The sequence below is a fragment of the Ceratotherium simum genome, chromosome 35 (assembly GCF_057802395.1).
Source record: "Ceratotherium simum simum isolate JZ-2026a chromosome 35, ASM5780239v1, whole genome shotgun sequence".
Classification (NCBI taxonomy): Eukaryota; Metazoa; Chordata; class Mammalia; order Perissodactyla; family Rhinocerotidae; genus Ceratotherium; species Ceratotherium simum.
Window position 1 is genome coordinate 22500233 of NC_141934.1, and position 13589 is coordinate 22513821.

Here is a 13589-nt window from a genome sequence, read left to right on the forward strand (position 1 = left end):
CTTTGGCATTCTGGTACATAAAAATGGTATCTCAAATGGTATTTTAATTTGTAATTCTTTATTTATGAGTAAGATTGAGCATCAAGAATAGGGCATTCCTTATTTTTGAAATCCCTTCTCCAGCAAGTTCAGTGAGGTCAGAACACTTGACTCTCCAAGAATGTCACTTTTCTTCATAACTTCATCATGGCTATCATCTCTAAGCCACCTACTTAACCACCAACTGCAGAACAGAGAAGCAGTAGAAGTTTTACCATGAACCACAGAATAGTGTCTGCTATTGAAAAATTTCTGATGCTTTAAAAAAATTGTCTTGAAGCTACACTTGGGTTAACTAGAGTGAAATATTGGCTTTGTGTAGCTGTTGCAGTGGCAGCAAACCAGTCTCCCTGGCCATGGGAGGGAGGAGTCCCCCCGCCGTAAATGGATTCTGAGGTCATGGCTCCTCTGTTCAATCTCAGAGCAAAAAGGGGACTGTGTCAGCAAATGAAAAACACGCTTTTGTCTTCCTTTGTTTTGCAAAAGGTGCACTCAGCTAAACACAAAAGTGGCCAAACTCACCACGGAGCTCAAAGAGGAGCAGGAAATGAACAAGTGTTTGCGAGCCAACCAAGTCCTCCTGCAGAACAAGCTGAAGGAGGAGGAGAGGGTGTTGAAGGAGACCTGCGACCAGAAGGATCTGCAGATCACCGAGATCCAGGAGCAGCTGCGTGATGTCATGTTCTACCTGCAGACACAGCAGCAGATCAGCCACCTGCCTGCTGAGACCCGGCAGGAGATCCAGGAGGGACAGATCAACATTGCCATGGCCTCGGCCTCCAGCCCCCCCTCTTCGGGGGGCAGTGGGAAGCTGCCCTCCAGGAAGGGGCGCAGTAAGAGGGGCAAGTGATCTTCCAAGAAACGGATGTCCCTGAGACTGTTTTCCCTGGCACAGCGAGAGTGTGCTGGGGCCTTCGACTAAATGTGAGGGTGGATGGACCCTAAGTAAGTACAAGCGAGGATCAAGCCACAGTTGTTTGGATCTTTCATTGCTAGCGTGTGGTGTAATGTAGAGGGCTGATGACTAGGAGAGCTGAGGGAAATGAGCCGTGTTTTCAAAGGTGGCTGCTCTTTAAACCGTAATAGCTCACTAACCTCAGACATTCTGATGACCATTTTGCCTTCCTACTTGATAGATGCCCCTATTCTGCTGTGCATTTTTCCGTTGTATTTATTGAGTTGGTGTATTTGATGTTCAGTTCTGGGGTCGGTTTAAGACGTCACATTTTTTTTGTAACCTCAAAGGTAATGTTACCTCTCACTAAAGCACCAAACCTCCCTGAAGTCATAGCAGCTGCTTTAAAGAGAGGTTCGAATTGGCTACTGAGGATTCACGAAAATTCTCTAGCATTGGCCTCATGTTGTTGTCATCCCTCCCTGCCTCTGGGGAATTGAAGAAGTGGTTGAATGTTACATGAAAAGAGGTTAGGCCTGTAGACCAGGCACTGGCTTGTCACCAGCAGCCATCTCTTCTTGCTGTAGGGCTAGCCAGGGAAAACAAACAACCCGAGGCAGACTGAGTAGACCCAGTGTAGGAAAAATGATGGTGTTTCCACTTTGTTTATTTTTGATGACTCCACACCTCATTATGAACCTCAAATAAGGAGGCGGCTTAATGGTTGCTCCAAGACTCGAATCTCAGTGTGGATTTCCTAGCATCTAGCAAGAATAAGCAGGCAGATTTATCATCCATGTGAAAATGGAGAGTGAGGCCTCTGACTAGCTGATTGTGTATTTCGTTGGGATCAGTATTTTCTGAACGTTTACAAAAGATTGGGCTGCATGTTCAGGTTGCGGCTAGAGGGAGCTTGGGCAGATTTTCAGTTATGCTTTCAAGATATAACCAAAGGCTGCTCCTAAATCTGAAAATTAGAATTTTAACAGAGCCCCCTTGAAAACACCCAGGTAATGCTTGTTGTGGGCCAAGAGAGGGGCTGTGTTCTTTCTCTAGCAACGTGAACATCAAATAATTCATGATATGCAGTAATTGAGCAAAATTAAAGTAAGACCTGTGTTGGAATTTAGCTTCCAGAAGAGATAGCTGGATAGGTGAACAAGACATACTGTTAAATTATGGGTTTTGTTTTCTGCTTTATAATTAGCCAAAGTTTTCAAATTATCACATTTCAGAATTGTTTTTTAGCCTGTGGTTAGGCCTCATTCCCTTTGACCTAAATGTCGTACATGTTACTTGTTAGCACACCAAGTATATCGCTAGTCTCCATCCATTTTTGTGGGATGTGCTGCAGCATTTCCCAAAGAACCTTACCTGTAACTTTGCGAAATGAATGTACTCAGACATTCGCAGTTTTTACTTAGGGCAGACCAACTCTCTTAAGTCTCCCTTAGACTTAGATATACAGATAGCTTAAAGCAAGAGTGGGAATGTAAAGCATAACCTAATTCTCTTTCCTATAGAGATTCTATTTTATTTAAAATCTATTTTTACACTAGTTAGAATCCTGCTTTTTTGGCCAAGTATTTGTCTTGCATGTCTGACCTTGCAGAAGCTGGGGTGGATCGCAGCATACTAATGAAGAGAGTTAGCAGTAGTTTACAAAGCTTGCTCGCTCCTCATTTCTCTATGATCACCTCCATCGAGCAGCCCTACCACCAGCTGGGAGAACAGAGATTTTCAGTACAGGTGGAATAAACGCTCTGAAAGGCTGTGCCCAGAGGAATGAGCAAATAGGCAAATGTTTCTGAACTACTTGAAGGTTTAAAAAAATGTTCCAGGAAAAAAAATCTTATCAAGATATGTAAAGAAAATGTTTTTTAAAAAAGGTCAAACAGTCATGTTTGAATTTGACAGAATTACATAAGATAGAAGCTGTTAGTGATTTCTTCAGGATGGAAATGAACCACTTAACATATCCATACTACCTTGAACAATGAAGTTGCATTAAAATAACCAAACTTTGAAATGATTCTGCTCCGCGTGAAATTTGTGTCTCTGACTGACATTTGCTTGGGAGCTTGTATCTAAATAATCTAAGTGTCAGTGGCCTGGATTTAAAAAGCAGCATAAAAATCAACCTGTCAACAATACAGTGGGCAGCTAGATGATTCATCTTTCCGCCCCTTTGCTCCAGCTTCCCAAAGTAATAAAAAGTAGCTGAAGCAGATACAGAATAGGGAAAATTACCTAGATTTGGAGGCTCGGGCTAGGAGGAGACCCAGGCACACAACTCTTTTGCAAACTGAAAACAATCAGTTTATACACCTGAGATTCTTTTCCAGGCCCTACAGCAAGCTGAGATTGTTTTATTTTTGGAAACGGTCACAAATGGGACTTGTTAGGATGCGCTGGGTCTCCTCAGTAGCACTGAAGCCACTGCGCGCTCCATGCTACCACAGCGAAGTCGTCCCCAGCAAAAGGGCTGAGAAACGCATTTCAACAGCCAGCCAGTAGAACGTGGAGAACTTGGCAAATCACGAATGAACAACCTTCTGTCATCACTTGGAAACCCCTCTCCTTGTGCAGTCAGGATCCACAGCTACAAATACTGTCCTTCGGATTTGGCTGCCGTGCACGATGCCACGTTGCTTGAGCTGGTGGCAAATTTTGGCTAGTGTGATGAAGTCCATGAGCTTGTCTAAAAAAGGAAAGTCACCCTCACAAGGTTTGAGGAAAGCTAGTTCGTTTTCTCCAGGATGAAGCTGAATTCACTCTGTCACAGTGATTCTGCTGCGTTACTTCTTCCTTGGCAGCAGAAGGGAAATTTTTCAGGAGTCTCTTAAGACTCGGCTCCTGCTCCTTAATGGTGCTGGGGGACGGACGTCTGAACTACTCAGAGACCTGGCCATCACCCTAAGCGAGTTTAGGAAGCCACCAAGTGTTCTCTGGCAGGCCCCTGCTGCTGGCCAGTCTTCACTCTTGCCTCTGAGAATTCTTGAAACGGGAGTCCTAGAATATCTGCATGGTGGCTACACCAACAGATGGAGCTTTTAAAGTTAAAAATTTTAAATGACAGGAAAGAATGCTGTGAAAAGGAGAAAAGCCTTTTCCTTTAGGAACTCTGAGTTGTACCCCAGAGCCAAAGTCAAGTGTCTCCTCTGCAATGTGAAGTTGATTTTTCCCCCGAAACACTGTCCTGCTGTCAGCCTGGTGCAAATGAAAAACATTCTCTGCATTGGTGCATTAGGGGACTGCAGGGAAGTTACATAAAGCTTCTTTTATTTTTTACCTTTTTTTGGGGGGTGGGGAGGGGTTGTGGCCTCTTTATCCTGATTAATGTCATAATCCACTCTTTTACACCCTCTTTTCATTTTTTTATGGTAGTGGTAAACGTTTATCACTTAATGGTAACCCTTCTTACCTTGCATCCCTGCAACTCACTTGCCCTCCCTGGAATGCTCAGACACTTGCGATAGTAGATTCTATCAGGCATTAATTTTGAAAGCTGTACTTCCAGAAGCCGAAAGTATTTCAGAATCCTTTTAGCTAGTATCCTTTCTGTGAACCTTGAGCAGTCTCTTACCGTAATTCTCGAAGCTTAGGAGAGCACGAAAGGGGTCTGCAGTTGGTTCTTAATCTGGATTTTGCATTCTTGCATTAAAGAAGGCCAAGAAGAGAGGAACAATCTGTTGTTTCATACAAGATGACTGTGGTCTTTGGGGCCTAATTTGAATTGCTTTAGGTCAGAAACTTCTCACTGGAATCATCTGGAAAATGTGGTTTTGGTACTTGGCACAGGGCTGCGCTGGTGCAGATAACATTTGTTACTCCAAGGCTAATTACCAGGCACGCTAAGTGAACTAAAGCAGCTTTGCTTCCTTTCAGACCGAGTGCTAAATCCCCTGGCCCCAGACTCCTTTCAGATCCAGCCTCTCGAAATAAATGCACAGAGGTCTGTCCAGGGAGGGAAGTCAGTCACAGGGTGCAATCACCTGGCTGCAGGGTCTCGGCACATGAAGGTGCACCACACCCAGGATAAATCCACCCTAGTGTACTTGACTGATAGTGCTGTCCTTTTCAGGAGGCGAAAGTGAGCCTGTAGCACTGAGCAAAATGTCGAGTAGGAAAAACGATGCTGACCTGGCCTCCGGAGAGACATCTTCTGCCATCTTTTGCCCAGAAGCAGCAGCAGGTCCCAGACTAAATCTTGTACCTTTGTTTCCTCGTTTAAAAAGGAAGAGCACACTCAGACTCCTCCAGCTGTATCGATGCCTGATTCTAAATTCTCAGTCCCTTGGTTCTGGCCCAATAGGCCAAAGTTCAGACTTTCCCTAGAGCGCTGGGAGAAGTCGAGTGCCATTAAAGAAGGAGGTGTTTCCACCACTTGAGAAACTCGCCTGTGTCACTTTACATCATTAACATCATGCTTAGCACCCAAGACTTCCGTGCTGACGGAAAAGAAGGAACACGAACTAATTTCTGGGTAGAAGAACAGATCACAGAGAAAGACGTAGAAGTGAAGAAGAGTAAATGGAAAATTTTAGGAGGAATAAGGAGAGTTGCTCTCTTGGAAACACTCCAACAGACAGCAAACAAATTGTGACTTATCGCACACAGCCAGAGGGTCCTCCAGCAGCATTTTCCAGGAATTATCTTTTGTGAAAGACAGCCTTAGTCATAGCTGTGCCCGCTCACATATTCTGATTAGTTTATGCTCATGCGGAAACTATGAGCCCAAAACGGTTTGCGAATGGGACAGCAATAGAAGAGCCACGTCACAACTCCCCCACCTCCTGGCCCCACCTGTCCTTGAGGAAAAAAATTAAAATCCTCTTTTCAAAATGCATACCTCAGGAAAACAGCTTCGTTGCATTTGTTTCCATGCTGCAGAAAATCAGCACTATCTGGCTTTGATCCCAAACAGGGCGAACTGCAGAACGCTGAGATTCTGCAGCCAGGAAGCACTGGTAGGCCTCCTCCGGCCACCCTCCCCCAGCACATTCGACTTCAATTATGTGGGAAATGCCTGGGCCGGGGGCTGCTGCCAGAACTCTCCTGGCCCCGATGGAGGAGGCCCTGTGCTGTGGCCTAGAATCTTTCCTAAAAGTCCATACAGGATCTCTCAGTTGCTGCCAATCCTGCACTTTCTCTGGCGAGATTCCTGGCTCTGTTTGGCTGGAGTAACGCTGAAGCTCTCTCCTGTTCCCTTCTTCCTATATGCTGGCTTCTCCTCTCCCTGCGGCCCCTTTGCCTCTCACAGTTGCAAATGTTCCACTGCTTTTAGGAACCAGACTAGTTCCGGAAAAGATAACCCACACCAAGCCCCCCACCTCTTCTCCGTTAGCCCTCAGGAGAGGGCAGCCTCTTGGGTGAACTCTTAAAAAACAGTTTTTCACCTTCTGAGATAACATTCTTGTGGAAAGGGAGGTAACTGACGCTCAAGAAACCGGATTGGATTACTGTTCACTTGTGTGAACCCAAGTAGACTAGGAAAAACCTAGAAGAACATCCCCAGGAGAGACGTCTTTTTCAGCACTGGTTACCCCAAGTAGACAGTCCAGAGGGGCAGACCCAGAATCTCTGTTTTTCTTTGGTGCACTTGCTGAGAATTGGAGGCGGGAGCAGGTCCTGGCCTTTCTTGGTGGTTTGATTCCAAGACTAGCTCACGTTTGTTGAATTCTGAACCACTTACCCAACTACAGTTACTGGGCTGAGTGCTCGCCATGTCCTGTCTCATTCAATCCTCAACACCAGCCTGTGAGTAGGCAGAGTTCTCCCCCTTTACAAATCGGGAAACCAAGGCGCAGTGGGAGACAGTTAGGACTCGGCCAGCATTGACTTGAGGTCACATAGCTGATTTGTGATAAGGGCAGTGCTCAGTCTCAGCTTTGTTGGACCCCAAACTCTGCTCCACTGCCTCCCCTAACTGTGGAACTCAGGAACAGAAAGGACACAGCTCCCAGTTGTCCTTTTGTAGTTGCTTTGGGAAAGGAGCAGAGTACTGAGTCAGGCCCACTTTTGTGTGCGTAGAGCGCTCCTGTAGACCCACCTTCTGCAAGCATTCCCTTCTCTCCATGGAACTTTCTAACTTCTCCTGTCCTCTCTCCCACTTCAGCGGGACCTGAGCCAGAGCTGATAAAGAAAGAGGAAGGAAATGCCAGCGCTTTTCCTTAAACAGCCAAGGGCTGGCTTTGGGAAATCATTTCAGTTGCGTGTCATGGCCCCTTCACCTTGTGGGGCTGGGAGCCTCACCCACGCCAGCCATTTGAGCTGACATCTCAGTTCTTGTATATGGAGCTGCCTGGGAGCCGAGGTGCTTCCCCAGCTGGAAAAGTTGCTTCTGGAACAAAACTACGTCGTCTCTAAGGAGTCCTTTCTTTGAGTGTAGACTCAGTTACTGCTCCCAGAGGCATAGTCAAACAGGCATAAACAGGCTAACTGGAAACTGTAGATTCTGGAGGGATCAGCTAAATTTGTGGCTTCCATTTATTACAGAATAAATAGGGGAGAGAGAAAGCCCAGAACAAATTTTTATGAACTACTGGGGGATATTATAAAGTGGTGTTAATTTGGCAGGTATAAACTGGTGTGTGTGTCTGTGTGCAAAGGTCTTCCAAGAGCTTTTCCTTTCTTTCTTTTTTATATTATCACAAGTCAAATTTAATTTATGATATAGATGCAATACCTATTTTTTTGTGTTATGTAACTCACATCACTTATTTCGGTTTATCCTATTTACAGTTATATATTTTAAATGCTATAAAACAATAGCAAGAACTTTCTTTTAAAATATCCAAGTATATTGTTTGTATGTTTTTTATTTTTTATTGAGATATAATTAACATATAATAGAATGCAGCTTTTCAGCATTCACTTGGATGTTTGGACAATTGTATACATCCATGTACTCACCACCCAAATCCAGATGTAGACTATTTCCCTCTCCTCCCAAAATGGGATGTTTTATTTTTAAAGCAGAAAAATATAGAGAGGAAAATTAAAAGCAACTTTATCTCAACAGAGGAAATCATTGACACTTTAGTATGTTTCTTCTATTATTTTCTAAGCATATTCTTTTTATATGGTTTATTTCTTTCAGTAATGACTTGAGGGCCTACTAAGTGCCAGACACTGTCTAGGTTCTGGGGATATGACACTGATACAACATCCCAGTCATTGCCATCCTAAAAACAAACAAACAAAATTACATAAAATTTCAGATACTGGTAAGTGCCAGGAAGAAAAATGAAATAGCGTAAGGGGATAGGAGGGAAGGGCTGTTTTCGGTAGGGCAGTCAGGGAATGCCTCCATGGTCGAGAGTGTGCAAAAAACGCTTGATTTGGACTTCTGGCCTCCAGAACCTTGAGACAATCAACTTCTGTTGTTTTAAGCCCCTCAGTTTGTGGTACTTTGTTACCCCAAGAAACTAACACCTTGGTCTTTGCTTCTGTTCCCTCTGGCAGCTACTCTTTTCCCCTGGCTAACTCCTATTTGTGCAGTCAACCTCACTGTAAACTCCTCTTCTCAGGAAAGCCCGCCCTGTCTCCTGGTCTAGCCTGGCTTCCCGGGCCTTGTTTCTTCCTCACATCAGCAATCATGCGTCATTCTCAGTCACACCAGCCCCCTGAAGGTTGGGATTCTCAGGGCTCAGTCCCGCCCTTCGTCTTCTTTCTCCTCCCTCTCTAGGCGGGCTCACCAGTTCCTGTGGGTGACAAGGCCATCCTGATGCAGTCAAATCCCCCAGCTTCTACATCTGCCTAGACCCTGCTCTGAGCTCCAGATTCACAGATCCCTCTGCTTGCTTATCTCTCCATTGGGATGCTGGACACACATCTCAAACTTCAGTGTTTGAAAGGAATTCTTTCCTTCTCCCCACAAATCTACCCCCACCCTCGGCTCTGGTCTTTTGTCTCAGAATAAGAACCATCCTCATCCATCCAGTTGCTCAAGCCGGAAACTGGGCATCACCTTTGATTCCTGCCTATCTCTTTCCCTCTCCCCATCCGTCAACAGGTCCAGCTGGACCTGTCCCTCAAATGTCTATGGAAAGCACTCTATTTTCTCCACCCTTATGGCCACCCCCTGATCCAAGCCGCCATCTTCTCCCACCTGGACAACTGCACTGGCTTCCATGTTGGTCTTTCTGCTGTTACTTTTGCTCCCTTCCAAATCATTCTCTACACAGCATCACTTCTCTGCTTATGGCAGTTATAAAACCAATCAACAGTTTTCCTGGATCTTAGAGTAAAACCCAAAGTCTTACCTGAGCCTATGAGGTCTTGTGTGATCTGGCCCTGACCTGATCCTTTCTACGCTCATTCATACCATGCTCCCTCTCATTTACTTCTTCCCAGCTACCCTGAGACGAACGTGGTGTATTACTTTGCTATGCTGCCCTAACAAAGTGCCACAAACTGAACGGCTTAACCAAGGGCTCGCAGTCTGGAAGCCAAAAGTCTGAGGCTGAGACGTCTACAGGTTGGTTCCTTCTGAGGGCTGTGAGGGAAGGATCTGTTCCAGGCCCCTCTCCTCTTCTGGTGGGTGCTGGCCATCTTGGGCATTCCATGGCTCTAAAAGCATCACCCTGATCTCTACCTTCATCTTCACAAGGCATTTCTCCCCATGTGCATGAGTCTGTGTCCAAATTTCCCCTTTTTATAAGGACACCAGTCATATTGGATTAGGACCCACCCTAATGACGTCATTTAACTTGATCACCTCTGTGAAGACCCTGTCTCCAAATCAGGTCACATGTTGAAGTCCTGGGATTAGAACTACAACATATGAATTTGAGGGGGACACAATTCAACCCATAGCACATGGTTTTGACTTGTCAAGCTCTTCCCCCCTCAGAACCTTTGCGTGTGCTGTTCGCACTGTGTGGAACGCCCTTCCCACCCTCCGAATGACCCTGCCTCCCTTTTTTTAGGTCTTAGCTTTTATGTCCCCTCCCTGGAGAGGCTCTCCCCGACCCTCACCCACCCCCTAAATACCAGTGTCCCTGAACTACCCCTAGCACAGCCATTTGCTGTATTCTTTGCCCCAATTCTTTGTTGCCTTCATAACATGTAAGAAAACTTACCATAGTCTTATTTTTCTGTCTGTCTATATTTTTTTCCATCTCCTTCCAGTAACTATAAACTCCTTGAAGGCTTCTCTCCTCTCTGTGTCCCCAGTTTTGTGGAGCAAATGACTGAATAAAGGTTGAGTTCACCTTATCACACCACAGAGCTAGAATCAGACCCCAGATCTCATGCCTCCTAATTTCTGTGGCCTTCCACATTCCCTCCCTAAGAAAGCTTCCTTCTTCTTCTTCTTCTTCTTCTTTTTTTTGCTGAGGAAGATTAGCACTGAGCTAACATCTGTGCCAGTCTTCCTCTATTTTGTATGTGGGTTGCCGCCCCAGCATGGCTGCTGATGAGTGGTGTAGGTTCGTGCCTGGAAACTGAACCCAGGCCGCTGAAGCAGAGGGCACCAGACTTAACCACTAGGCCATGGGGCTCGCCCCTAGGAAAGCTTCTTTCTAATTGAGCATTCCTGGGAAATGGGCCTCCAAACAAGGTGTTTTGCGTAGTCATTACAGTCAAGTAATTAAGTGTGTGCGCTCCCTGGGTTCAAATCCCAGCTTCTCCCCTTACTAGCTGTGTGAACTCAGTTCAATTCCTTACCCTCTCTGTGCTTCACTTCCCCTTCTGTAAAATGCAGTAGTAATGGTATACACCTGATAGGGCCAATATGAAGACTGAGTGTAATTTAGGAGATAATATCATCTTGAATTTTATCTGAATAAATTTTATCTTGAATATTATCTGAATATCTTGAATATTCAGCTGGTGTATACTAAGTGCAAGGTGCTCTAGGGGACACATGAGCAGCACGGTGTCCCTGCCTTCAAGAAGCTCGCTGTGGATAAGGAGAAATCTGGCAAGTATGCCATGGAGCCTGGACAGGCAGTGTGGTGCAGAGGTTATGTGCATGGGCCTGGAGTTAGCCTGTGGGGGTTCAAATCCCAGCTCTGCTACTGCCTGGCTGTGTGATCTAGGGAAAGTGCCTTGACATCTCTGAGCAGTGATTTCATCTTCTGCAAAATGGGATAATAATAATATCTGCCCTCACAAGACGTGGGGAGAATTAAAGGAGCCAGTGCTTGTTCAATGGGTGCTGTCTGTGGTCTCTGTATTAGAGCTTTCCCTGCCCCTGCTCACCTCCAGGCTGTGTCAGTGGCCCCCGTCTTGCTCCCTGGTGGCCCTGCTAGACAGTGTGCATTTTGAAGGTGGGGATTATTTTCCTTCATCTGCACAAGGCCTGGCCCCGAGAAGCCCCTCGACACAGGACTGGTGGAATGAATGAATGAATGAATAATGGCCAGGCAGAGTGAAACCAAGCAGACTTTGCACAACGGAAGGCAGGCACTGGGCATTTTCACCTGCCTGATGCCAGCACCTCGCACGTCCCCTGGAGGGTGCGGGGCTTTCATAAATGCTGGCTGAACGAATCAGAAAGAACAATGAGGAGACTGCACGAGATTCCACGGGGGGTTCAGAAGAGCACAGGATGATTGAGGCCAGGAACGGCTTAGGGACAGGTGTTGGGGGGGACCTTGGAAGGACAGAGCAGGCTGGCCTGCCCTGTAGCCTCTGTTTTTGGAGCACTGAGGCAAGGCTGGAGAGTATCGCCTCGAGCAAAGTCGGCCCGAGATAGAGGAATGTACCTGTGAGAGGCCTTCAGCCACAAGTAACAGAATCCCGATGCGAAACCGCTCACATAGTAAGGGGCTTCACTATTTCGCTAAACGACTACGGAGGTGGGTCAAGTTCTGGATTGGTTAAATGAGCGGCTCAACAACCTCACCAAGGACCTGGTCCAGAGGCCCTCCCAAGGACTTGCCCTCATGCTCCATGAGGCCAATCATGATTCACCTCCCAAGACTGGGGATGGGCCTCAGCACCCCAGAAACTCAAAGAGGGTGAATATCTGGACAATTGTGCTGCTCTCTTAGCAAAGAGACGAATCGTGATTGGTCATAGTCAATCATATCAATCCTATTCCCCTGTGCAAGAGATGGGTCAGGGATGGTCATGTGACTTGATTTTGGCCAATGAGATGAAGAGGGAAGTCTGCTGGAGGGTTCTGGAAAAGACTTTACCCCCTGAAGTGAAAAAGGTGCAAATGAGAAAGCTCTTTTTGCTCCTGCCCCCTTCTTTCCTTCCTCTCAGAATGCCTCTGTGTGAAGATGTGATACATGGTGTCACAGCAGCCATTTTGTGATCCAGAGGGACAGTGTTGTTGACACGCTGAGGATAGCAGGATAGAGAGAAAGAACCTGGCTCTTTGATGACATAGTTGAATCACTGAACCAACCTTGGAATTGCTTATCTCCAGACAGCTAATACATGCAATAAATAAACTTTACCATTTAAGTCCCATTAGTAGGGTATTCTATCACTTACAGACTAAAGCATTCCTAACTGATAGAGTCTCCAACTCTTTATCTAACCTTACTTCCCTGTATATACTTCACATTCCTTCTTAACTGGTAAGTTTGAGCTGCTAGTGTCCATCTTTTTTGCCATATGGGAAGAGACCACCTGAGAAGAAAACCAAAACAGAAAAAAGCAGGGCTGCCTCCATGGCTTAGCAGTTAAGTGCGCGTGCTCTGCTACTGGTGGCCCAGGTTTGGATCCCGGGCGCGCACTGACGCTCTGCTTCTCCGGCCATACTGAGGCCGCGTCCCACATACAGCAACTAGAAGGATGTGCAACTATGACATACAACTATCTACTGGGGCTTTGGGGAAAAAAAAAAAAGGGAGGAGGATTGGCAATAGATGTTAGCTCAGAGCCAGTCTTTCTCAGCAAAAAAGAGGAGGATTAGCACGGATGTTAGCTCAGGGCTGATCTTCCTCACCAAAAAAAAGAAAAAAAGCAGAGGGGAAAGATAGAGAGGGACCAAGCCCTGATGTCTTTGTCTGAGCCTCTGGATCCAGCTATGCCTGAAATCAACCCTATTCCTGCACTTTGCAGTTATAAACTAATAAATTCCATTCCTCTCCCCTCCCTTTTTTTCTTGATTTTCTGCCACTGAAAGAGTCTTGATTAACATCCTGTGCCCCAAAGTGCCACTTCCGGGCCTTCCCTCATATCACAGATCATCATACAGTATTTGTCAAGGAGACGAATTCACTGTTTTCCCTTCTCTTTACTGTTTTCCAGACTTCTGAACGCTACTTCCCTCAATATCACTCCCTCAAAAGAAGGGCAGGCGAGGGGACAGGAAGGGACGCCTGGCACATCAGGGCATCGGAAAGTCAGCATCGCTGGGTTTCTCCAGTGTGCAGAGCATTAGGCTGTAGATTCTTACAACGTTAAAACCTGTAGTAGTCAAGGTCCATTCAGGCACAGTGTCAGAAGGCCAACCCCAACTGACAGAAGAGAACATGGGACTGCTTAGCTGTCATCAAGGGAAGTCCAGGAGAGGAGCTGGCCTTGGGACCCCTGTCCCGCATCTGCCCATCTCGCTCACCACCCAGAGCTCGGTTTTCCCTCTGGTTGACCTCACTCTCTGGTCTGCAGGCAGGCTTCTTCCAGGTGGAGGGTGACAGGGAGCGGCAGGGCCCCCACGGCTCCAGGCCCTCCTCACACTAACTCACCA

The 13589-nt window shown here is 46.3% G+C and overlaps 1 protein-coding gene across 2 annotated transcripts in view; it reads left to right on the forward strand.

Annotated features, from left to right (window-relative positions):
• Positions 1 to 7718, forward strand: part of BRAP (BRCA1 associated protein) — a 33863-nt gene extending 26145 nt beyond the window's left edge. Inside the window, exon 12 of one of the 2 annotated variants that reach the window (XM_004429974.3) lies at positions 526 to 7718. In XM_004429974.3, the coding sequence (XP_004430031.1) occupies positions 526 to 889 (364 nt within the window). In that variant the 3' untranslated portion in view covers positions 890 to 7718. The remainder of the gene's footprint in view (positions 1 to 525) is intronic. The other variant, XM_087424212.1, reaches the window with a different exon arrangement.
• Positions 7719 to 13589: the final 5871 nt, after the last annotated feature.